We start from the raw sequence: 27,844 nt of genomic DNA on the forward strand, positions 1-27,844 counted from the left end.
GTATTATGCTTGAGCTCTCTTCTTTTTGGTTTTTGTGAGTCTATCGTGTTTTTGATTTGCGGTTACCCTGTTTTTCAAGTATGTTAACCCATTACTATATCTACTTGTTTTAGACTGGTAGTCATATAGGCTCAAACACATTCTTAAAAAAGAAAAATCTGCATTTTCATACTCCCCTCCCCCACATTTTATGAGTTTGATGTCCTCTTTTACGTCTTCATGTTCATCCTTTTGCTGTCCATTGTAGTTATCAGAATTTTCACAAATTAAAAAAAATTTTTTAATCTATATACTGGTTTATTTAAGTGATTTACTTTCCAATTGTGATTTTCTCTTCCCTATAGATTCTTTCTTCTTTTCTATTTAGAGAAGACCTTTCAAGATTTCTTTTAGGATAGGTTTAGTATTGCTGTATTCTTTTCGTTTTTACTTGTCTGAGAAATTCTTTATCTCTCATTCTATTCTAAGTGATAATCTTGCTGGGTAGAGTATCCTAGGCTGCAGGTTTTTCCCTTTCAGGACTTTGAATATATCTTGCCACTCCCTTCTGGCCTGCAACATTTCTGTAGAGAAATCAGCTGACAGCCTTATGGGTGTTCCCTTGTAATTAACTCTTTGTTTTTCTCCTGCTGCCTTTAGAATTCTCTCTTTATCTTTAACTTTTGTCATTTTAATTATAATATGTCTTGGTGTAGGTCTGTTTGGGTTCACTTGTTTCATCTCTGTGCTTCCTGTACCTGGATATATGTTTTCTTCTTTTACCAAAGAACTTACACTGATCCTTCTCAAACTCTTCCAAAAAACTGAAGAGGAGAGAACACTCCCAAATTCATTCTATGAAGCCACCATCACCCTGATACCCAAATCATACAAAAACACTTCCAAAAAAGAAAATTACAGGCCAATATCTTTGGTGAATATAGATGCAAAATTCTCAACAAAATATTAGCAAACTGAATCCAACAACACATAAAAAAGAACATACACCACGATCAAGTTGGATTCATCCCAGGGTCACAAGGATGGTTCAACATCTGCAAATCAATCAATGTGATACACTGCATCAACAAAAGAAAAGACAAAAACCACAAGATCATCTCAATAGATGCAGAAAAAGAGGGATTAACCAAGATGGCAGAGTAGAAGGACGTGCTCGCACTCCCTCTTGAGAGAGCACCAGAATCACAACTGGCTGCTGGACAATCATCGACAGGAAGACACTGGACTTCACCAAGGAGGATACCCCACGTCCAAGGACAGAGGAGAAGCCACAATGAGATGGTAGGAGGGGCACAATCAGAGTAAAATCAAATCCCATAACTGCTGGGTGGGTGACTCACAGACTGGCAAACACTTATACCACAGAAGTCCACCCACTGGAGTGAAGGTTCTGAGCCGCATGTCAGGCTTCCCAACCTGGGGGTCTGGCAACGGGAGGAGGAATTCCTAGAGAATCAGACTTTGAAGCCTAGTGGGAATTGATTGCAGGACTTCGACAGGACTGGGGAAAACAAAGACCCCACTCTTGGAGGGCACACACAAAGTAGTGTGTGCATTGGGACCCAGGGGAAGGAGCAGTGACCCTGGGGGATACTGAAACAGACCTACCTGCTGGTGTTGGGGGGTCTCCTGCAGAGGCGGGGGGTGGCTCTGTTTCACCGTGGGGACAAGGACACTGGCAGCGGAGGTTCTGGGAAGTGCTCCTTGGCATGAGCCCTCCCAGAGTCTGCCATTAGCCCCACCAAAGAGCCCAGGTAGGCTCCAGTGTTGGGTTGCCTTAGGCAAAACAACCAACAGGAGGGAACCCAGCCCCACCCATCAACAGTCAAGTGGATTAAAGTTTTACGGAGATCTGACTGCCACAGCCAAAGTCAGCTCTACCCACCACCAGAGCCTCCCATCAAGCCTCTTAGATAGCCTCAACCACCAGAGGGCAGACAGCAGAAGCAAGAAAAACTACAATCCTGCAGCCTGTGGACCAAAAACCACATTTACAGAAAGACAGACAAGATGAAAAGGCAGAGGGCTATATACCAGATGAAGGAACAAGAAAAAAACCCCAGAAAAACAACTAAATGAAGTGGAGATAGGCAACCTTCCAGAAAAAGAATTCAGAATAATGATAGTGAAGATGATCCAGGACCTCGGAATAAGAATGGAGGCAAAGATTGAGAAGATGCAAGAAATGTTTAACAAAGACCTAGAAGAATTAAAGAACAAACAAACAGAGATGAACAATACAATAACTGAAATGAAAACTACACTAGAAGGAATCAGTAGCAGAATAACTGAGGCAGAAGAACGGATAAGTGACCTGGAAGACAGAATGGTGGAATTCACTGCTGCAGAACAGAATAAAGAAAAAAGAATGAAAAGAAATGAAGACAGCCTAAGAGACCTCTAGGACAACACTAAACGCAACAACATTCGCATTATAGGGGTCCCAGAAGGAGAAGAGAGAAAGGACCCGAGAAAATATTTGAAGAGATTATAATCTAAAACTTCCCTAACATGGGAAAGGAAATAGCCACCCAAGTACAGGAAGCGCAGCGAGTCCCATACAGGATAAACCCAAGGAGAAACACGCCGAGACACACAGTAATCAAATTGGCAAAAATTAAAGACAAAGAAAAATTATTGAAAGCAGCAAGGGAAAAACGACAAATAACATACAAGGGAACTCCCATAAGGTTAACAGCTGATTTCTCAGCAGAAACTCTACAAGCCAGAAGGGAGTGGCATGATATACTTAAAGTGATGAAAGGGAAGAATCTACAACCAAGATTACTCTACCCGGCAAGGATCTCATTTAGATTTGATGGAGAAATCAAAAGCTTTACAGACAAGCAAAAGCTAAGAGAATTCAGCACCACCAAACCAGCTCTACAACAAATGCTAAAGGAACTTCTCTAAGTGGGAAACACAAGAGAAGAAAAGGACCTACCAAAACAAACCCAAAACAATTAAGAAAATGGTCATAGGAACATACATATCGATAATTACCTGAAACGTGAATGGATTAAATGCTCCAACCAAAAGACACCGGCTTGCTGAATGGATACAAAAACAAGACCCATTTATATGCTGTCTACAAGAGACCCACTTTAGACCTAGGGACACATACAGACTGAAAGTGAGGGGATGGAAAAAGATATTCCATGCAAATGGAAATCAAAAGAAAGCTGGAGTAGCTATACTCATATCAGATAAAATAGACTTTAAAATAAAGAATGTTACAAGAGACAAGGAAGGACACTACATAATGATCAAGGGATCAATCCAAGAAGAAGATATAACAATTATAAATATATATGCACCCAACATAGGAGCACCTCAATACATAAGGCAACTGCTAACAGCGATAAAAGAGGAAACTGACAGTAACACAATAATAGTGGGGGACTTTAACACCTCACTTACACCAATGGACAGATCATCCAAAATGAAAATAAATAAGGAAACACAAGCTTTAAATGATACACTAAACAAGATGGACTTAACTGATATTTATAGGACATTCCATCCAAAAACAGCAGATTACACGTTCTTCTCAAATGCGCATGGAACATTCTCCAGGATAGATCACATCTTGGGGCACAAATCAAGCCTCAGTAAATTTAAGAAAATTGAAATCATATCAAGCATCTTTTCTGACCACAACGCTATGAGATTAGAAATGAATTACGGGAAAAAAACGTAAAAAACACAAACACATGGAGGCTAAACAATACGTTACTAAATAACCAAGAGATCACTGAAGAAATCAAAGAGGAAATCAAAAAATACCTAGAGACAAATGACAATGAAAACACGACGACCCAAAACCTATGGGATGCAGCAAAAGCAGTTCTAAGAGGGAAGTTTATAGCTATACAAGCCTACCTAAAGAAACAAGAAAAATCTCAAGTAAACAATCTAACCTTACACCTAAAGAAACTAGAGAAAGAAGAACAAACAAAACCCAAAGTTAGCAGAAGGAAAGAAATCATAAAGATCAGAGCGGAAATAAATGAAATAGAAACAAAGAAAACAATAGCAAAGATCAATAAAACTAAAAGCTGGTTCTTTGAGAAGATAAACAAAATTGATAAGCCATTAGCCAGACTCATCAAGGAAAAGAGGGAGAGGACTCAAATCAACAAAATCAGAAATGAAAAAGGAGAAGTTACATCAGACACCGCAGAAATACAAAGCATCCTAAGAGACTACTACAAGCAACTTTATGCCAATAAAATGGACAACCTGGAAGAAATGGACAAATTCTTAGAAAGGTATAACCTTCCAAGACTGAACCAGGAAGAAATAGAAAATATGAACAGACCAATCACAAATAATGAAATTGAAACTGTGATTAAAAATCTTCCAACAAACAGAAGTCCAGGACCAGATGGCTTCACAGGTGAATTCTATCAAACATTTAGAGAAGAGCTAACACCTATCCTTCTCAAACTCTTCCAAAAAATTGCAGAGGAAGACACACTCCCAAACTCATTCTATGAGGCCACCATCACCCTGATACCAAAACCAGACAAAGACACTACAAAAAAAGAAAATTACAGACCAATATCACTGATGAATATAGATGCAAAAATCCTCAACAAACTACGAGCAAACAGAATCCAACAACACATTAAAAGGATCATACACCACGATCAAGTGGGATTTATCCCAGGGATGCAAGGATTCTTCAATATACGCAAATCAATCAATGTGATACACCATATTAACAAACTGAAGAATAAAAACCATATGATCATCTCAATAGATGCAGAAAAAGCTTTTGACAAAATTCAACACCCATTTATGATAAAAACTCTCCAGAAAGTGGGCATAGAGGGAACCTACCTCAACATAATAAAGGCCATATATGACAAACCCACAGCAAACATCATTCTCAATGGTGAAAAACTGAAAGCATTTCCTCTAAGATCAGGAACGAGACAAGGATGTCCACTCTCACCAATATTATTCAACATAGTTCTGGAAGTCCTAGCCACAGCAATCAGAGACGAAAAAGAAATAAAAGGAATACCAATTGGCAAAGAAGAAGTAAAACTGTCACTGTTTGCAGATGACATGATATTATACATAGAGAATCCTAAAAATGTCACCAGAAAACTGCTAGAGCTAATTAATGAATATGGTAAAGTTGCAGGATACAAAATTAATGCACAGAAATCTCTTGCATTCCTATACACTAATGATGAAAAATCTGAAAGAGAAATTATGGAAACACTCCCATTTATCATTGCAACAAAAAGAATAAAATACCTAGGAATAAACCTACCTAGGGAGACAGAAGACCTGTATGCAGAAAACTATAAGACACTGATGAAAGAAAGTAAAGATGATACCAACAGATGGAGAGATATACCATGTTCTTGGATTGGAAGAATCAACATTGTGAAAATGACTATACTACCCAAAGCAATCTACAGATTCAATGCAATCCCTATCAAATTACCAATGGCATTTTTTACGGAGCTAGAACAAATCATCTTAAAATTTGTATGGAGACACAAAAGACCCCGAATAGCCAAAGCAGTCTTGAGGGGAAAAAACGGAGCTGGAGGAATCAGACTCCCCGACTTCAGACTATACTACAAAGCTACAGTAATCAAGACAATATGGTACTGGCACAAAAACAGAAACATAGATCAATGGAACAAGATAGAAAGCCCAGAGATAAACCCACACACCTATGTTCAACTAATCTATGACAAAGGAGGCAAAGATATACAATGGAGAAAAGACAGTCTCTTCAATAAGTGGTGCTGGGAAAACTGGACAGCTACATGTAAAAGAATGAAATTAGAATACTCCCTAACACCATACACAAAAATAAACTCAAAATGGATTAGAGACCTAAATGTAAGACTGGACACTATAAAATTCTTAAAGGAAAACATAGGAAGAACACTCTTTGACATAAATCACAGCAAGATCTTTTTTGATCCACCTCCTAGAGTAATGGAAATAAAAACAAAAATAAACAAATGGGACCTAATGAAACTTCAAAGCTTTTACACAGCAAAGGAAACCATAAACAAGACAAAAAGACAACCCTCAGAATGGGAGAAAATATTTGCAAATGAATTAATGGACAAAGGATTAATCTCCAAAATATATAAACAGCTCATTCAGCTCAATATTAAAGAAACAAACACCCCAATCCAAAAATGGGCAGAAGACCTAAATAGACATTTCTCCAAAGAAGACATACAGACGGCCACGAAGCACATGAAAAGCTGCTCAACATCACTAATTATTAGAGAAATGCAAATCAAAACTACAATGAGGTATCACCTCACACCAGTTAGAATGGGCATCATCAGAAAATCTACAAACAACAAATGCTGGAGAGGGTGTGGAGAAAAGGGAACCCTCTTGCACTGTTGGTGGGAATGTAAATTGATACAGCCACTATGGAGAACAATATGGAGGTTCCTTAAAAAACTAAAAATAGAATTACCATATGACCCAGCAATCCCACTACTGAGCATATACCCAGAGAAAACCGTAATTCAAAAAGACACATGCACCTGAATGTTCATTGCAGCACTATTTACAATAGCCAGGTCATGGAAGCAACCTAAATGCCCATCAACAGACGAATGGATAAAGAAGATGTGGTACATATATACAATGGAATATTACTCAGCCATAAAAAGGAACAAAATTGAGTCATTTGTTGAGACGTGGATGGATCTAGAGACTGTCATACAGAGTGAAGTAAGTCAGAAAGAGAAAAACAAATATCGTATATTAACGCATGTATGTGGAACCTAGAAAAATGGTACAGATGAGACGGTTTGCAGGGCAGAAGTTGAGACACAGATGTAGAGAACAGACATATGGACACCAAGGGGGGAAAACTGCGGTGGGGTGGGGATGGTGGTGTGCTGAATTGGGCGATTGGGATTGACATGTATACACTGATGTGTATATAATTGATGACTAATAAGAACCTGCAGTATAAAAAAACAAACAAAACAACTAATACTAAACTTTCATTGGGTTATTTGTATGGAAATATGTTAATATAAATGTTTCAGACATTACATGAAATTTCTAAAAATCTTATATGTTCTGGTATAATATTATAAGTCATAATCCTAGTTATTACTTTAAAATGTATATCTCAGAAATAACTAATTTTCTTGTCAACTGCATTATTATGAACTTTCATCAAATCTTTAACTGTGGTCATTTTTAAGTCTTTTGTCATTTACAGACAGTTCTGGGTGTACTCTGATGCTTTTGCAAATATGTTCCTATAAAAGGGTTTCATCTTCAAGAAATTCATGGAAAAGACTCTGAAAAGTACAGGTTTCTGGTAACTGACTGTACTGCTGAACTGAATGAATAAGCATTTTCAGAACTCTAATGAAAAACTGATGAACTCATAAAAGTGCTAACAAAAGATCAAGACGAAAAAAAATTAATTACATGGGACTGAGTGAACTGATGAGGATGAGTATAATTTTTGTGACTTTCTACCTGAATTAAAAAAAAAAATCCCACAAGGACTCAGAGGCAAAGAATATACAAATCAATTTTCATTGCAAAGTAAAGGAGCTGTTACAGTGGAGGATTACTGGACTGAATGTCAATATTATGACATAGTATGAGTGTGTTTCATGTTTGGTAATTGCAATCATTGTTGCTTTTGTTGTGGTCATCCATGTACAATGCTTGGTGTCAGTCTATTTATCTCTTGTAAAAATAAAATACAGTGTGTGTGTGAAAAAAAAATAGATGCAGAAAAAGCATTTGATAAAATTCAACATCCGCTCATGACAAACACTGTTACCAAAGTGGGTATAGAGGGAACATATCTCAACATAAAAAAAGCTATTTATGACAAACCCACAGCCAATATAATATTCAACGGTGGGACTTCCCTGGCAGTCCAGTGGTTAAGACTTTGCCTTCCAGTGCAGGGGGTGTAGGTTCAATCCCTGATCGGGGAGCTAAGACCCCATGTGCCTTGCAGCCAAAAAACCAAAACATAAAACAGAAGCAATATTATAACAAATTCAATAAAGACTTTAAAAATAGTCCACATCAAAAAAAAATCTTTAAAAATAAATTTTTTTTAATAAAGTAAAATAAAATACTCAATGGTGAAAAGCTGAAAGACTTCCTGCTAAAATCTGGAACAAGACAAGGATTCCCACTCTTACCTCTTCTATTCAACACAGTATTGGAAGTCCTAGCCAGAGCAAATAGACAAGAAAAAGAAATAAAAGGTATTTGAATTGGTAGGGAAGAGGTAAAATTGTCACTATATGCAGATGACATAATATTATATTTAGAAAACCCTAAAGACTTCACACAAAAACCATTAGAACTGATAAACGAATTCAGTAAGGTAGCAGGAAACAAGATTAACATACAGAAACCTGTTGCATTTCTTTACACTAACAATGAAATATCGGAAAGGGAAAGTAAAAAAAAAAACAATCCCTTTTAAAATTGCATTAAAAAAATACTTAGGAATAAACCTGACCAAGGAGGTAAAAGACCTTTATGCTGAGAACTATAAAACATTGATAAAGGAAACTGAAGACGATTCAAAGAAATGGAAAGTTATCCCATGCTCTTGGATTGGAAGAATTAATATTGTTAAAATGGCCTTACTATCCAAAGCAATCTACAGATTTAACGTGATCTCTATCAAATTACCCATGACATTTTTTACATAACTAGAACAAATAATCCTAAAATTTATATGGAACATAAAAGTCCCAGAATTGCCAAAGCAATCTTGAGGAAAAAGAACAAAGTTGGAGGCATAACGCTCCCAGACTTCAGACAATACTACAAAGCTACAGTAATCAAAACAGTGTGGTATTGGCACAAAAACAGACATATGGATCAATGGAACAGAACAGAGAGCCCAGAAATAAACCCACACACCTACAGTCAATTAAACTCTGACAAAGGAGACAAGAATATACAGTGGAGAAAAGACAGTCTCTTTAGCAACTGGTGGGGGAAAGCTGGACAGCCAAATGTAAACCAATGAAGTTAGAATACTCCCTCACACCATACACAAAAATAAACTCAAAATGGCTTAAAGACTTAAATATAAGACATGACCCCATAAAAATCCTAGAAGAGAACACTGGCAAAACACTCTCTGATGTAAATTGTAGCAATGTTTTCTTACATCAGTCTCCCAAGGCAATAGAAATAAAAGCAAAAATAAACAAATGAGATCTAATCAAACTTATAAGCTTTTGCACAGCAAAGGAAACCATAAACAAAACAAAAAGACAATCTAAAGACTGGGAGAAAATATTTGCAAATGATATGACTGACAAGGGCTTAATTTTCAAAATATACAAACAGCTCATACAACTGAATAACAAAAAAACAAAAAAACCCAATCAAAAAATGAGCAGAAGATCTAAATAGACATTTCTCCAAAGAAGACATATAGATGGCAGGCACATGAAAAGATGCTTGACATTGCTAATCATTAGAGAAATGCAAATCAAAACTACAATGAAGTATCACCTCACACTGGTGAGCATGGCCATCATTAAAAAGTCTACAAACAATAAATGCTGGAGAGAATGTGGAGAAAAGGGAACCCTCTTACACTGTAATGTAAATTGGTGCAGCCACTATGGAAAACAGTATGGAGGTTCCTTAAAAAACTAAAAATAGAACTACCATATGACCCAGCAATCCCACTACTGGGCATATACCCTGAGAAAACCATAATTCAAAAAGAGTCCTGTACCACAATGTTCATTGCAGCTCTATTTACAATAGCCAGGACATGGAAGCAACCTAAGTGTCCATCATCGGATGAATGGATAAAGAAGATGTGGCACATATATACAATGGAATATTACTCAGCCATAAAAAGAAACGAAATGGAGGTATTTGTAGTGAGGTGGATGGATTAGAGTCTGTCATACAGAGTGAAGTAAGTCAGAAAGAGAAAAACAAATACAGTATGCTAACACATATATATGGAATCTAAGGGAAAAAAAAAAGTCATGAAGAACCTAGGGGCAAGACGGGAATAAAGACACAGACCTACTAGAGAATGGACTTGAGGATATGGGGAGGGGGAAGGGTAAGCTGTGACAAAGTGAGAGAGTGGCATGGACATATATACACTACCAAATGTAAAATAGATAGCTAGTGGGAAGCAACCGCATAGCACAGGGAGATCAGCTCGGTGCTTTGTGACCACCTAGAGGGGTGGGATAGGGAGGGTGGGAGGGAGGGAGATGCAAGAGGGAAGAGATATGCAAACATATGTATAAGTATAACTGATTCACTTTGTTATAAAGCTGAAACTAACACACCATTGTAAAGCAATTATACTCCAATAAAGATGTTAAATTAAAAAAACCTAAAAATAGAGCTACCACATGATCCATCAATCCTATTCCTGGGCATATATCCAGAAAAGAGGAAAACTCTAATTCGAAAAGATACATGCATCCCTACGCTCATAGCAGCACTATTTACAATAGCCAAGACATCGAAGCAACCTAAATGTCCATCAACAGATGAATGGATAAAGAAGATGTGGTATATATATATACAATGGAATACTACACAGCCATAAAAAAGAATGAAATAATGCCATTTCCAGCAACATGGATGGGCCTAGAGATTATCACACTAAGTGAAGGAAACCAAAGACAAATACCATATGATACTCATTATATGTGGAATCTAAAATATGATACCAATGAACTTATTTACAAAACAGACTCACAGACATAGAAACTTATGGTTACCAAAGAGGAAAGGGGGAAGGAGGGATAAATTAGGAGTTTGGGATTAGCAGATACAAACTACTATATATAAAATAGATAAACAACAAGGTCCTACTGTATAGCACAGGGAACTATATTCAATATCTTGTAATAAACTCTAACAGAAAAAGTATGAAAAAGAATAACTGAATCAATTTGCTGTACACAAAAAATAACACAATACTGTAAATCAACTATACTTCAAATAAACAAACAAACAAATAAAGCAGAGTGCAATGCCCATAGGCCTCCGGTTATAAGCTTAGTTGAAAGTTCAAGAAACTTGGAAAGCCCACTGGAAATGTCAGCAGGGAGGTTTTTTCCGGGTGGGAAATTTCTGCCAGGCAAGGGCTCCTTAGGGCCACAGCCCCAGGCTCTGTGCATCCTGGATCCCCCACGGGACTCTGGGGAAAGCTATATCTGATCTTGAAGCTCAATAGATGTAAAAACGTCAGTGTGTTACATTATGTATATCAAATTATACTCACTGATAATGACTTGTACAATTGTTTAAAAATAAAAATAAAACTTTTAAGTAAAAAAAAAACCACAAAAAACAATGTGATCCAAGAATGCTAAGTGGATCAAAGTAGAGACAGCTATTCCACAGGTCTAAAGAACACAGTCTGCATCTTGTGCTTTTTTCTCCAATTCTTTCTTTGCTTTAAATTCTTCCTTATATAATTGTGGGTTGTAAACTGAGTTACGTGTGTTAAATTTATTGCTATGCAATAAACAAATATTTTCCGTCATTCTTTCAGTTCATTTGGCCGGTGCATCCCTGGCCCTGTCGCAGGTCCATAACCTAGCTCCTCTGACTGCTACCAGCTCAGGGTTCATTAACGCGGCTGCGTTAATGAGTTGCGGCCCCAGCAGAGCACAACGTCCCCCTGCATTGCAGCTGGTGAGGAAGAGCTCATGTGGCCCTGACCCTCAAGGAACGGGGAGAGGGAATGAGCAATTAGAACCGGCTGATGCCCCAAGACACTTATCCTGTGCCCGGCACAGTGCTGAGCACTTGACTCGCATTATCTCAGTTAACCCTTGTCCTGCCCTGGGAGCCAGGATTGTTATCACCCCAGTGGATCATAAGCTCCACAGAGGCAGGGGCTTTGATTTGCCCTCTGGGCATCCCCAGTGCCCCATCAGCGGCTGTCTGCTGAATGAGTGCGTCAACCCTCGTTCCGTCCGACGGCGAGAAACAGAGTTCGCTTACCTGAGGAAGCTGTCACCATGCACACGGCCTCCCCGCGAGCCTGCGGCTCCAGGTGGCCTGACGGACATTCCCTCGGAGGATTCTGTCTGACTCAGGTTCTCGGCCACTGTCCCTCATGAGGAGTTAGTAAAATCAGTTTGCCCTGAGGCCCCCTCACGGATGAAGTCAAGCTACAGAACCTGCGGGAACATTAGTGTGAAGTCTCCAGTTCTAGGTCCTTCTTTACGGCTGAAGTTCGTCTCCACACACGCGCAGCCTTACACTTACAAAGCCCCGGCTCACAGGCCGGGTTCCCCAGGAGCAGACTCTGCGTGGCCACTGCCTGCAGCACGTGGTTTAGGCACTGGTCTCGGGAGGGACACCTGTGACACGGCAGGGAAAGCGGGACTGCGCGGAGGAAGGCTGGGGCCGTGTCACCGGAAGCGCAGGGGCTGGTGGCGGAAGTGGGCGGAAGTGGGCGGAAGAGGGCGTCGCTGGGGCTGGGGTCCCTCGGTGGAGCGAGTGTGGAGGCCAACGCGGAAGCGCTTCAGAAAACCGTCGTCTGTGACCCAAAGGGAGTGTTTCTTATTGTGAGGAAAGTGAAGACAATTATTCTGTTGAAAGAGCTGCGAGCAAGTGAAGCGGAGAAGCCCCCAGCCCCGTGGAGATAGGAAATGAGAGCCAGAGGAGTAGCTGGAGGGCCGGGAGCATGTGGTGCCTCAGGGAGCGTTCCCACCTTCCCGAGGGACTTGCCTCCCGCAGAGCCAGGACAAGGGCAGCCCCACCTTATTCCTGAGCATTTTCTGTGTGGGGCTCTGGTTGAGACCGGCAGCCCATCTAGACCCCTCTGATGAAGGGGACAGAAAGGTGTGTGTACATACACGTGTCGGGGGGAGGGGGGGAGAGGGGAGGGAGAGCAAGACCCTACAATGGTGATGTATCCTTCACCTTGAAGGACAAGGTGGAGAAGGTGAACACTGACAGAAGGGTGGAAGACCAACCAGGTCATGAGCTCCCCTTTCTTCCTTCTTTTAAAATTACAGCAAAAAATATATAAAACTTACCATTTTACCCATTTTAAAGTGTGGCCCGGCATTAAGCACATCCACAATGTTGTACCACCATCACCATTATCTAGTTCCAGAACTTTTTCATGACCCCAAAAGGAAATCGCCTACCCATTAAGCAGTGGCTCCCCATTTCCTCAGTCCCCAAATCTCAGCTTTCCATCCCTATGGATTGGCCTATTCTGTATATTTCATATAAATGGAATCACATAATACGTGGTCTCGTGTCTGGCTTTTTTCACTTAGCACAATGTTTTCAAGTTTCCTCCATGTTGTAGTGTGGATCACTACTTCCATGGCTGAACAATATTCCGTTGTGTGGACAATCCCAAATTTTGTTTATCCATTCATCTGTCGATGGCCATCTGGATTATTACCACCTTGTGGCTGTTGTGAATTGTGCTGCTATGAATATCTGCATACAAGTTTTTATTTGAATACCTATTTTCAATTCTTTTGGGTATATTACCTAGGAGTAGAGTTGCTGGGTCATATGGTTGTTCGATGTTTAACTTACTGAGGAACCACTCCCCCTTCTTTTTATAGATTTTCACAGACTCAGGAGGCTGGAAGGGACCTCAAAAGTGACCTAGAGCAATGTTTCTCAGACTTTTGGATTTCACACATCCATGAAACTAAAACCACCACTACCACCACCCTCTCCCCTCAAAGTAATAGGGACTTGTGTCAGGATCAAGGCCAAACCCATAAAATGAGTATATTTAGTGTCAGGTAAACTCATTACCTTGTACTTTTCTCCTATCACCTCCACCATTGGGTCGTTTGGGAACCACTTGCCTGGTCCAATCTTCATCTAAAGTCTGAGTTCCCCTCTCCAGCTGCCCTGGGCTTGACCAGCCTCTGGGGCTCATCTGTGGGATGCTCTCCCTTCTAGGTAGCCCTGGTCCCTGGAATGTTCTTCCTCATGGAGTGCTGGCCCTACTCCCATGGTCTCCCCAGTATCTTTGCTCCCCACTCTGGGGCCCCACAGACCTTGGCCTCATTCCTCCTGTTTTGGGCCTGGGACCCATGCTACCTTCTGCTTCCTGAATGCTCTATAGGGCTGAGCACAGCCAACATGAGACACTGAGAGCAGAAGAGGTGGAGATGAGGGAGCCCCCGACTTGTAAAGACTCTCAGCAGAAACAAAGAGAATCTCCAAGCCATATATGTATAGTATTATAGTATTTCATAAACACCGCCCCACCAAAAAAAAAAAAAATTGTGAACAAGCCATACAGACTAACAAGGTTTTATTTGTTTTGTGTTGGCTGGGCTTATCCCAATTCAACATTTCTCTCTGTGCTGAAAGGCAGCAAGACAGCATGGAGAGAAGTGACAGGTGAGGCCTGCATTCAAATCGACCATCGCCTGTTACAAGGTGACCTTGGTGAGGTTAATATCTCTGTGCCACACTCACCAAATTGGTAGAAAGGGGGTTTTAAGGCTGCCTCACAAGATTATCATGAAGGAGGTGAGGCAACGGAAGCGCCCAGCACACCATAGGCACTTGCTCCATAACAGTTCTCACTGGAAGAAATCTGAGCAGCATTTTATACCTTCGATGAGCAAAATCAAAGTGAGAAGACAAACTCACCATTATTTAATATACATTTGGCAAACAAAAATCCTTCAAAGAATCAAATCCCTGTATGGAAAAACAATAAAATAGTAACAAAAAGAAGTGTTGGATGTTAAGGAACATGGAAACACACAGTAGAGCTGAAACAAAACAGCACCTTGGTCTCTTATCAAAGGATCCAGTGGCCCTGCTGAGGCCAAACCCTACCCCTGCCACCTGGACAGTGGGAACAAGGTCTCCCGGAAGAGGATGGCCATGCCCTGTGTCTATGAGCCCTAGGGAGGCAGCTCCAACTAGAACTAAGACTCATGGGGGCTGGCTCAACCCACTGGGTAGGGAGGGCCCTGAGGAGGGGCCCTGGGTGGTCCCCACCTTAGGAAGGAAGCTGAAGAGGGGACTCACCACCCAACTCCCCCAGGGAGGAGATTCTGTCCCTGGCCAGTCCTTCAGAATCTGGTATCAACTTTGTCAGGGAAAGCATCAGGTCTCCTTACATGCTGAACAGGATCTGTTGGTTAATGAGACATGATTACCTTGCCTGAACAAAGCACAGACGGTGCTTCACAACACCTTCAGTCTGGGCTGCAGAATCTTCCCAGGAAGGGTCCCAAGCCCTCAAGAGGTGCTTTCTTGGAAGGTCAGTGTAGATGTTCACAGCTGTCTAGCCCGGGCCTGGCCTGCACGGCACTGTCCTTAGGCAGCTCTGAGACAAGAGCAAACTGGAGGGGTTTCCTGCTTCCTCTCTGCCCCCTGGATCAGCCCCTGTGATCAGGCTGGAAGGCCTCCCTTCTTTCTGTCCACCTTGCTGGGAATCCCAGTGACACAAACACCAGAGTCAGCCACAGCTGGAGGGTGGGGATTCACCACCAACCCTCACTTCCTCGGGGCTCCGATACCAGCAGAGCCACCTAAGCTGCTGTCACCTCTGGCTGGAGGCTGCTGCTTCTGGCCTCGCCCACCCAGCCCTGGCTACAGCAGGGCAAGCGGGAGGCAGGGTGGGGCGGGGGAGAAACAGAAACAGAGGATTTCAAACAGGCGACCATCGTGGAGATTTCTCACATCTGCAGAGCTCCACATGGTGTGAAAAGGGCTTTCACCTTCATCTGATCCTCAGCGCCTTGGGGAGCACTATCCCCGTGTAACTGAAAGGGAAACTGAGGTTCAAGGAATGGAAGAAATATGTTACCCATTAAGAAGTGGCTGAGCCAAAACCCAGTGCTAGGACTGACTATAGATTCCGTGCTCTTCCAGGTGACAGACTGCTGCTATGCATTTCAAAGAAAAGAACCAAAAATTGGAATAGCAGGTATCTAACTTAACCCCCGATAATATTTAACCCAGAAATGTTATATGCCGCCTGCCTTCTCACACACTGTGCCCCCATCTGGGGAGCCCTTTCTCTTCCCCACCTGCCAGCTGTGCTGACTTACCCTTTCAGACCCAGTCTTTCCAATGGGGCCCACCCAGGCCGAACCTGAGCCATCACGCACGACGTCCTCAGAGCCGTGGGCCCAGCACACGCCTTTACTGTAAGACTCCTTACAGGCACTACAACGTCTGACTTACATGCTTGTCTCCTCTAAGATACTGTGGATTCTTTGAGGGCAGAGATGAGTGTTTTTCATCTCTGGATCCAAAGCACAAGCACAGGGTGGGCACAGGGTAAATGCTCAGTAAATATGTAGTGAATGAAAAAGTAAATGCTTTCCTGGCAAAACTTGCAGCCTCCATGTAATGGTCTGGCACTGAAGCAAGGAGGTGGGAACCTTCTCCTGGCCATTGGGGGACAGGGCTTAGACACCCAGCACTCGCCAGGCAGGACACTGCAACAACACTGGGAAATGATGTCCCTGACCCTGCAGGAGATGCCCTGGATGCAGAGCCCTATGAGCAGGATCCTGGTTCTCTCAGTCAGGGGACTCCCTCACCGTGATGTCCTACTGCCAAGCAGAGAGCTGCTGGAAAGAAAAGAAGCAATTACCAAAGACCCCTGATCCAGCCGAAGGCCTCGAGGGCCCCTTGGGCCCACTCCCAGGTGCTGTGAGACCTCATGACTGCCACTGCCCAGTCAAAGCAGGGCTTCCCTAATGGTGTCCAATGAACCTCAGTCTTGCAAGAGTGCCATGAAACAGCATTCTGTGATCTAACGTATGGGAAATGCTACAAGCTGCATGGCCCCCTTGAAGAGACACGCCCCCACGTGTGGCGTGATAAGGATTCTGAGGTGTCCTGCAGCAAGCATCATGTAACTGGGCTTTAACCCAGTGTCTGCCAAACCTATTGATCACAGAGCCTCACCCCACTGTCATGTATACATTTCCTCCCCCTTTTTTTTCTTTATGAAAAACCTATTAACATCCTGTGGAACTAGGGTTCCAAGGAACACACTTTGGGAAATGCTGATGGTCATCAAGCAAGGAAAACACTGTGGACCAGCATAGCCTCCTGGAGTATCACCAGGAAGGGGGTGATCATGGTCCAGAAAGGGTGCCGGGGATCTCTCACCAACCAGCCCACAAACTGCCTGGGATAAAAAACCTTAGAACCACTGAATCCAGTGAAAAAGACAAAAAAGGCATCTGTCCTGAGCCTGTTTTCCCATCTGCAAAATGAGAATAATAAGCCCTGCTCTGTCTGGGGTCATTAGATGAGATCGTGGAGGTGTGCATTTGTGGAATGCTGACCCCCAGCACAGCTCCTGTGTATCACAGGTATTCAATCATAGGGATTCAATCAAACTTACCCAAGTGAAAGCTGCACAAATATAGGGGTGATGAAAAGACCAGGAGGACAGCAAAGAGTGGGCACAAAACCTCACAGCACCTTACTCAGGGGCCCATGTGTATTCCAGGGGCAAACAACCCTAGGCCTATCGATAGCCTCTGAAGATATGAGTACGTTAAAACAGCGAGAATCCCTGGTGCCTCTAGCCCCAGGAGTCTACAGGAATTGGTGGCAAAAGCATGGGCTCAGAGCCCACTAGATCCGGTTCTCCGCCAGCTCTACTCCTTCCGGGCTGGGGAACTGGCATGCAGCTCCAGTCCTCCGTGTCTGTTTCCCCGGCGTGCAGGATGAGGTTAAACCATGCCAGCCTCCAGAAGCCTCCAGAAGCCTCCAGGCTTCTGGTGAGGACAGATGACACTGGGTTCCAGCTGCTGCACACAGTAGGTGCTCAATGACTGTGTCTCCTTAAAGAAGGTTGGGATGCGAGGAACATTTATAAAGGTGTCTGTCAGTGATGGCTAAAACAAAGCCTCTTCTCTCCAGTCATGTGGGAAGCTGGCTTTTACGGGTGGGAAGATGGGAGGATGAAGGAGGAACAGCACCCACTGGATCAACAGACAGAGGGAGAACACGATGAGGCTCCAGGCAAGATGGTCAGGACTCCCTCTAGAAGCCAGCAGAGGGTGAATGGGCACTCACGGCCGGGGGAGGGAGAGATGAGAGGCCACATCTCCCAAGGAGACCAGCATGCGGCCAGGCAGAGCTCACGGTAAAGATGAGAACTCTGCAAAGGCCGATACCCATTGTGCATGTCCCACAGACCAAGTGTTTGACGCACACTGGCTCTAAGCGCCGACTTATCCGTCCCTGGCCACACAGCTGGCTAGCCTCAGGGCTGAACCAGAACCCTGAGCCTGAGTCCAGAGCACACGCTCTCTCCACTCTTCTGTGCTGCCCCTCGAGGCTGGGACCACCATTCCTTTCTTCTCTTGCTGTCCAGGTTCTCAAGGGTGGGGACTGGCTCTGACTCATCTCTGCACCCCCAGCACCCAGAGGTGCTGGTCGAATGAATTACGCACTTGAAGACATTTCAGAAACCTACTGGACTCAAAAGTCAGAGTCCCTTTCATAGAATATGACATGGTAGAAAACTACACAGGCTGATTCCCTTCTGAGGAATGTAGCCTTAGAAGAAATTCTAAATTCTTCACTTCTTTGCCTAGAAAATGTGAGTACCCAAGTCCTTCTACAATGTAATATATTAGGGTCTTCTGCTCCCACTCAAAGTGGAAAAGCCCTACTGTGATATGGGGTGAGCAGCATGGAATATCAGAGCATTGTCTTGCCTGACGACAGACAAGGAAACTGAAGGCCAGGAAGGAAAAGGGATCCCTCAAGATCACACCTTGGGCCTCGCCATTTTTCCTACATGAAAGGCTGCCTTTGCAAGAAAGAAATACGCATTCAACCTATACATCCTGAACAGCTGTTGTACGCTGGCTGCAGCAGGTGCAGTGAAGTGCTAGAGCAGAGCTATCACACAGAGCAGTAAGGGCCCCAGAGGCTGGAGGAGTTAGTTCTGTGTAAGGGAGTTGAGAAAGGCTTCATCTGATAGGTGACTTGGACCATTAGGGACAAGCTAGAAGTTCTAAGGGAAGATGTGGAAGAGTGGCTAACCTACTGCCAAAATATGTGCTCCCCCATCTAAGTACAGAGTTGTTGCTGTGAAGCCACTACCTGAACAACGACTACACGTGGGGCCACGTGACTATGAGTGGCCGACGGAATGTGAGCAGGAGGAACCAATGGAATGTGAGCAGTTAAGAGCAAAGCAGTGAAGAGATGGCTGTGCCTTCTTCACCATCCCCTTCCCCTCTGCCGGCCAGAAACAAAGCCTCCGAGGCCCCAGGAATGGCAGAGTCACAGATGAAAGGAGCTGGGTCCCTGAATCACCGTGTGCTTCTGCCGAGCGGACGCAGCCATACTGGATTGTATGGGAGAGTAAGTCTCTACTGTGTTGGAGTTTGTTATAGCAACAAGCATCACCAACTACTACAGCAGGGAAAGGAAGACAGGTGTTCCAGGCAGAAGGACTAAGGCACAGCGGTGTGACAAAAACATAGTGTTTCAGGGAATGGGAAAGGTCTGATGGTGGCTGGAGCACCGGCCATGTGAAGGGGGTACTGAGATTCAGAAAGCTCACGTTGGTGACCACAGGAAGGAAGGTCACGTACAGGGATTGTTTCCAGGGGCCCTGGTGTTGCTAGCGCTGCTCTCGAAGGAAGAGTGGAAGTTGTGAATGGTTTCCTGTAAAATTTGTCTCTCGCGTCCCTGTGGAGGAAATTGAAGACAGACACAGAAAGTCTTGTTAAATCTTTTAACCATTAATTCAGTTGACACAGTGCTGTTTAATGCTTAACTTATACTTGAAAAAACCATGGGCGTCTTGGGGAAAACAAATTACCTAATTGAAAGAGTACTGAGTTTAATAAAAACATCCTGAGTCAGAATCTCCCCCAGCACCCACAAACACAGCATGCCAGGGCTGGAGAGGCCCCCAAGATGCAGGGGTCCAATTTCCCAGATGAGGAAGGGCAGCAGAACCCAGGGAGCAAGAATGACTTGCCCTGGGTCACTCGGCCCAGAAGGGATGTCTCCTACCCTGCCCTGTGCATCTTTCCAGCCCTCATATCTCCAGGGACTTCAGAGGGAGCCGAACTTTCTGATACAGAGTGAGAGTTTGAACTGCCTTTACTCCCCTTTGTCCAAAAGATGACAGATTCGTTTTCACAGTGATTTACTTCTCACCCCATCCTTGCAGACACCCCACTCCTAGTTGCTGCCCTTTACACACATATTTTGAGATGGGAAAAGAGGGGGGATGTGGATTTTTTTTAAGCCCAAAGAACATCTTCACTGAATACGTAGGCGAGAGGCAGTGATATATAGAGGTGAAGAACAGAGACTGGAATCACACAGCCTGGTTCAAATCCCAACCCTCCCATTTACTAGCTGGGTGACCTTGAGCAAGATACTTCATCTCTCTGGGCCTTAATTTCCTCATCTATAAAACGAGGATGATAATTGTACCTCAGATGGTTGCTGCTGACATTGGGCTGTGGGTGGGCAGCAGGATGCTGGCATATCCTGACCTCAGAGGGCAGCAGTGTAGATTAAACATATATTTTTTAAACCAAGAAATAAATGTGGTCAAAATGTAAAGCAAATTAAAAATGAATAATCTCTGGCAGACTGTTTTCTGCCAAGAGTGGAAAAAAAAAAAAAAAAACTCCACCAAATGAGCCTAGACTTTAAACTTTCTCTTCTTTTATTTCATGGACTGCCCTTTCCAGATCCCCAAGCAGAGAACCTCTAGTGCTGACGAGGCCTCCTGGACACTTGGGAGGGCAGAAGAGTCTCCCTTCACACAATCCTTCCAAGTCATTCTTCCAAGACAGCTGGGAAAGTGCCATCAGGATTCCATCAACACACACCTAAAGGCAGCAGGGAAGAGGACAGAGCATTGGATGTGGGGAGGTGGGGTCAGAGGACCCCAAATCCCTAATCCACTACTCACTCTGTCCCAGGCATGACCCCATGCTTCTGAGTTTCTGTATCTGTAAAAGGGGGATGGTATCACATGCTGGGGCTGTGATGACGCTCAACCTGAGATAATGAACGGGGTGACACTGTGCAAACTGCAGAGGGCTAAAAAATAAATAGAGGGGATGACAGCCATGTCATTATTAGACACCACCTTAGCCTTAATTGCCTGAGAAATGAGGTCAGGGCGAGACAGGGTTCCAGCACACTATGCTTCCTAACCTCAGGGGGGAGCCATAGATGATGAAAACCATAATCACTCCCTGCATCCACAACTGATTGAAGATGATAATGATAACTGCCCTTTAAAAACTCCCAAGTTTCAAAGGACCTGCCTGATAATTCTCAAAAGGAAAAAAAGCAAATGGCCATTAAAAGTAGAAAAAATGTTCAGTCTATCTAGTAGTTAAAGAAATACAAACCAACACAAGGCATACTTCTCGGCCTATCAAATTAATAAAATTTAAAAATCAAATTGGTAGAACCCAATGCTGGCAAGGGTGACACTGGAACTTATAAACACAGCTGGTGGGGGTGTTCACTGGCTCCTGCTGGAAGGTATTTCAGGACAAAGTACCATATACCTTGACTTAGACTCTTTGACTTCATAATTTCACTTTTTTTAGACGTCTATTCTGAGGAGATAATTAGGAAGCCTTATACACGAAGTTGCTCACTGTAGCACTATTTATAGAAAGTTTGGATATCTACATATCCAACAAGTAGGGATTAAAAAAAATAATTTTAGTACATCCTTGCAAATTTATTTTATTATATTAAAAGAGTTCTTAATGACATGGGTAACTGCATATATTTACTGTTAAACAAAGTAAGTAGAATGTAAAATTATAGATCCAAATTTATCTCAGCCACATAAAGAAAAACATTCAGCACAAAACGCTGCAGAGCAATCTTACCAAATATGAACAGTGCTGGCCTCTGGGTGGTTGGATCGTGACTCCTTTGAAAGTTTTTTTCACCTTTTTGGCACTGTGCAAATTTAGTAAGACAAATATGCACAACTCTGAATAATCACAAAAAAATGGGAATGGAAAGAAGCAATGGCTTAGGACTGATGAAAGGTGAAACTCAGGCCATCATTTCTGATTAACCTTCTCCAATATAGCACTTGTCTGAAACTAACAGACTAATAAGCTGACTTGAGTATATATCACAACTTGGATACTGGGGTGGGCTCACCTGGAAGTCAAATGGTTTGCAGGCTGAGGGTCCACACTGCTTTGCTGATATTTTTATGGCTGAGCCAGGTTTTGGGCGAATATTCATTTAAAAAAAAATTTTGAGGAGGCAGAGTCAAGATGGCGGTGTGGGAAGACGCGGAGTTAGCGTCTCCCCACAACTAGGGCGCCTGCCGGCCGCTGGTGGGGGACTCTGAAGCCCAAGGAGACGGGAGGAACCCGAGAGTGAACCGGTAGGACGTAGGGGGACTGAGGGGGGAAAGAGAAGTGGAGGCCAGACAGGATCAGCGACCCTGAGGCCAGGGAGATCAGGAGAGGCAGGTGGGAGGGACCCTGCGGGAAGAGCGGGAGAAGAGCGGAGGGCGATCGCCGGGCCCACATGGGCTGGGGAGCCTGCTGAGCTCCCAAGCCAGTTCCCCCCACTCCAAAGCCCCATCCAGCCAGTGTGGGCCCTGGGGGCATAGGAGGGAGGCTGGGGAGATCAGGAGTGGCAGGTGGGAGGAGCCAACCCAGGAGGAGCAGGAGAGGAATGGAGGGCGACTGCCCTGCCCACTCGGGCACAGGAAGGCTGCTGGGCTCCCAGGTGAGGTCCCCTGCCCTCTGAGACCAGAGGTGGGGGGCACACCTGTGTCCCTTCTGTTCCTTGAGCCTAAGCCGCACCCCCCACAGCCCCCAGGGCCTTTTCCAGCCCTGTGGGTCCTGAGCATTGGCCCCACCCACCACCCAAACCTCGCCTCGCCCTTGCTTAGGCCCTGCCCTCCACAGCCAAGGCCTCCCGCCATCCTGCCCCTTTTTTTTTTTTGCCACTCCACGTGGCTTGCGGGATCTTGGTTTGTGAGCCTGGGGTCCGGCGGAAGCTCCTGTGGTGGGAGCTCCGAGTCCAAACCAGTGGACTAACAGAGAACCTCAGACCCCAGGGAATATTCACCGGAGTGAGGTCTCACAGAAGTCTCCATCTCAGCACCAAAACCCAGCTCTACCCAATAGCCTACAAACTCCAGTGTTGGAAGCCTCAGGCCAAACAACCAGTAAAACAGGAATACAATCCCACTCATAAAGAAAAAAAAAAAAGGAGATGGCAAAAATATATGTCACAAATGAAGGAGCAAGGTAAAAACCTACAAGACCAAATAAATGAAGAGGAAACAGGCAATCTACCTGAAAAAGAATTCAGAGTAATGATAGTAAAGATGATCCAGAATCTCGGAAATAGAATGGAAGCACAGATTGAGAAAATACAAGAAATCTTTAACAAAGATCTAAAAGAACTAAAGAAAAACAAACAGAGATGAACAACACAATAACTGAAATGAAAAATACACTAGAAGGAATCAATAACAGAATAACTGAGGCAAAAGAACGAATAAGTGAGCTGGAAGACAAAATGGTGGAAATAACTGCCAAGGAGCAGAATAAAGAAAGAAGAATGAAAAGAATTGAAGACAACCTCAGAGACCTCTGGAACAACACTAAATGCACCAACATTCAAATTATAGGGGTCCCAGAAGAAGAAGAGAAAAAGAAAGGGTCTGAGAAAATATTTGAAGAGATTATAGTTGAAAACTTCCCTAACATGGGAAAGGAAATAGTCACCCAAGTCCAGGAAGCACAGAGAGTCCCATACAGGATAAACCCTAGGAAAAACACACCAAGGCACATATTAATCAAACTAACAAAAATTAAATTCAAAGAAAAAATATTAAAAGCAGCAAGGGAAAAACAAAAAATAACATACAAAGCAATCCCCATAAGGTTATCAGCTGATTTTTCAGTGGAACCTCTGCAGGCCAGAAGGGAGTGGCAGGATATACTTAAAGTGATGAAAGAGAAAAACCTACAACCAAGATTACTCTACCCAGCAAGGATCTCATTCAGATTTGGTGGAGAAGTCAAAAGCTTTTCAGGCAAGCTAAAGCTAAGAGAATTCAGCACCACCAAACCAGCTTTACAACAAATGCTAAAGAAACTCCTCTAAGCGGGAAACACAAGAGAAGAAAAAGACCCACGAAAACAAACCCAAAACAATTAGGAAAATGGTAATAGGAACATACATATCAATAATAACCTTGAATGTAAATGGATTAAATGCCCCAACCAAAAGACATAGACTGGCTGAATGGATACAAAAACAAGACCCATATATATGCTGTCTACAAGAGACCCACTTCAGACCTAGGGACACATACAGACTGAAAGTGAAGGGATGGAAAAAGATATTTCATGCAAATGGAAATCAAAAGAAAGCTGGAGTAGCAATACTCATATCAGATTAAGTAGACTTTAAAATAAAGACTGTTACAAGAGATAAGGAGGGACACTGCAAAATGATCAAAGGATTAATCCAAGAAGAAGATATAACAATTATAAATGTTTATGTACCCAACATAGGAGCACCTCAATACATAAAGCAAATGCTAACAACCATGAAAGGAGAAATCGACAGTACACAGTAATAGTAGGGGACTTTAACACCCCACTTACACCAATGGACAGATCATCCAAACAGAAAATAAATAAGGAAACACAGCTTTAAATGACACAATGGACCAGACAGATCTAACTGATATTCATAGAACATTCCACCCAAAAGTGGCAGAATACACTTTCTTCTCAAGTGCACATGGAACATTCTCCAGGATAGATCACATCTTGGGTCACAAATCAAGCCTCGGAAAATTCAAGAAAATTGAAATCGTATCAAGCATCTTTTCTGACCACAACACTATGAGATTGGAAATTAATTACAGGAAAAAACTGCAAAAAACACAAATACATGGAGGCTAAACCATGCACTACTAAATAACCAAGAGATAACACAAATGACAATGAAAACATGACAACCCAAAACCTATGGGACGCAGCAAAAGCAGTTCTAAGACAGAAGTTTATAGCAATTCAATCTCACCTTAAGAAACAAGAAAAATCTCAAATAAACAATCTAACCCCACACTTAAAATAACTAGAGAAAGAAGAACAAAGAAAACCCAAAGTCAGTAGAAGGAAAGAAATCATAAAGATCAGAGCAGAAATAAATGAAATAGAAACGAAAAAAACAATAGCAAAGATCAATAAAACTAAAAGCTGGTTCTTTGAAAAGATAAACAAAATTGATAAACTCTTAGCCACACTCATCAAGAAAAAAAGGGAGAGAACACAAATCAATAAAATTAGAAATGAAAAAGGAGAAATCACAACTGACACTGCAGAAATACAAAGGATTATAAGAGACTACTACAAACAACTATATGCCAATAAAATGGACAACCATGAAGAAATGGACAAATTCTTGGAAAGGTACAATTTTCCAAGACTGAACCAGGAAGAATTAGAAAATATAAACAGACCTATCACATGTAATGAAATTGAAGCCGCAACTAAAAATCTTCCAACAAACAAAAGTCCAGGACCAGAAGGCTTCACAGGCAAATTCTATCAAACATTTAGAGAAGAGCTAGCACTTATCCTTCTCAAACTCTTCCAAAAAATTGCAGAGGGAGAAACACTCCCAAATTCATTCTACGAAGCTACCATCACCCTGATACCAAAACCAGAAAAAGATATCACACAAAAAAATGATAGATCAGTATCAGTGACGAACATAGATGCAAAAATCCTGAACAAAATACTACCAAACAGAATCCAACAGCACATTAAAAGGATCATACACCATGATCAAGTGGGATTTACCCCAGGGATGCAAGAATTCTTCAATATACGCAAATCAATCAATGTGATACACCACACTAACAAATTAAGGAATAAGAACCACATGATCATCTCAATAGATGCAGAAAAAGCTTTTGACAAAATTCAACACCCATTTATGATAAAAACTCTCCAGAAAATGGGCATAGAGGGAACCTACCTCAACATAATAAAGGCCATATATGACAAACCCACAGCAAGCATCATACTCAATGGTGAAAAACTGAAAGCATTTCCACTAGGATCAGGAACAAGACAAGGATGTCCACTCTTGCCACTCTTATTCCACATAGTTTTGGAAGTCTTAGCCACAGCAATCAGAGACGAAAAAGAAATAAAAGGAATACCAATTGGAAAAGAAGAAATAAAACTGTCACTGTTTGCAGATGACATGATTCTATATATAGAAAATCCTAAATATGCCACTAGAAAACTACTAGAACTAATCAATGAATTTGGTAAGGTTGCAGGATACAAAATTAATGCACAGAAATCTCTGGCATTCCTATACAGCAACAACGAAAAATCAGAAAGAGAAATTAAGGAAACACTCCCATTTACCACTGCAACAAAAAGAATAAAATACCTAGGAATAAACCCACCTAAGGAGACAAAAGACCTGTATGCAGAAAATTATAAGACACTGATGAAAGAAATTAAAGATGATACAAACAGATGGAGAGATAGACCATGTTCCTGGATTGGAAGAATCAACGCTGTGAAAATGACTATACTACCCAAAGCAATCTACAGATTCAATGCAATCCCTATCAAACTACCAATGTCATTCTTCACAGAATTAGAACAAAAAATCTTACAATTCATATGGAGAAGAAGACCCGAATAGCCAAAGCAATCTTGAGAAAGAAAAACGGAGTTGGACGAATCAGGCGCCCCAACTTCAAACTATACCACAAAGCTACAGTAATCAAGACAGTATGGTACTGGCACAAAAACAGAAATATAGATCAATGGTACAGGATAGAATGCCCAGAGATAAACCCACGCACATATGGGCACCTAATTTACGACAAAGGAAGCAAGAATATACAATGGAGAAAAGATAGCCTCTTCAATAAGTGGTGCTGGGAAAACTGGACAGCTACATGTAAAAGAATGAAATTAGAACACTACCTAACACCATATACAAAAATAAACTCCAAATGGATTAAAGACCTAAATGCAAGACCAGACACTATAAAACTTTTAGAGGAAAACATAGGAAAAACACACTCTTTGACATAAACCACAGCAAGATCTTTTTTGACCCACTCCTAGAGTAACAGAAATAAAAACAAAAATAAACAAATGGGACTTAATTGAACTTAAAAGCTTTTGCACAGCAAAGGAAACCATAAACAAGACAAAAAGGCAACCCTCAGAATGGGAGACAATATTTGCAAATGAAACAACAAACAAAGGATTAATCTCCAAAATATAGAAACAGCTCATGGAGCTTAATATCAAAAAAACAAACAATCCAGTTAAAAAATGGGCAGAAGACCTAAATAGGCATTTCACCAAGGAAGACATGGCCAAGAGGCACATGAAAGGATGCTCAACATCACTAATTATTAGAGAAATGCAAATCAAAACTACAATGAGGTATCACCTCATGCCGGTCAGAATGGCCATTATCAAAAAAGCTAGAAACAATAAATGCTGGAAAGGGTGTGGTGAAAAGGGAGCCCTCCTGCACTGTTGGTGGGAATGTAAATTGATACAGCCACTATGGAAAACAGTATGGAGGTGCCGTAAAAAATTAAAAATAGAATTACCATATGACCCAGCAATCCCACTACTGGGCATATACCCAGAGAAAACCGTAATTCAAAAAGAGACCACCACAATGCACCACAATGTTCACTGCAGCACTATTTACAATAGCCAGGACGTGGAACCAACCTAAATGCCCATCAACAGATGAATGAATAAAGAAGATGTGGCACATATTTACAATAGAATATTACTCAGCCATA

General features: G+C 42.4%; 1 protein-coding gene across 3 annotated transcripts in view; it reads right to left on the reverse strand.

Moving 5' to 3' along the window:
* Nucleotides 1–14,292: 14,292 nt before the first annotated feature.
* The window catches only part of ANKS6 (ankyrin repeat and sterile alpha motif domain containing 6), a 61,531-nt gene continuing 47,979 nt past the window's right edge, over nt 14,293–27,844 (reverse strand). For 2 of the 3 annotated variants that reach the window (XM_007197051.2, XM_007197050.2), the window contains exons 15-16: nt 19,593–19,689; nt 14,293–17,963 (exon numbers count right to left, since the gene is read on the reverse strand). In XM_007197051.2, coding sequence (XP_007197113.2) covers nt 17,902–17,963; nt 19,593–19,689 — 159 coding nt within the window. In that variant the 3' untranslated portion in view covers nt 14,293–17,901. Of the gene's footprint in view, nt 19,690–27,844 lie in introns of all 3 variants that reach the window. The other variant, XM_057549010.1, reaches the window with a different exon arrangement.

This window comes from Balaenoptera acutorostrata, chromosome 6, assembly GCF_949987535.1.
Source record: "Balaenoptera acutorostrata chromosome 6, mBalAcu1.1, whole genome shotgun sequence".
NCBI classification, from domain to species: Eukaryota; Metazoa; Chordata; class Mammalia; order Artiodactyla; family Balaenopteridae; genus Balaenoptera; species Balaenoptera acutorostrata.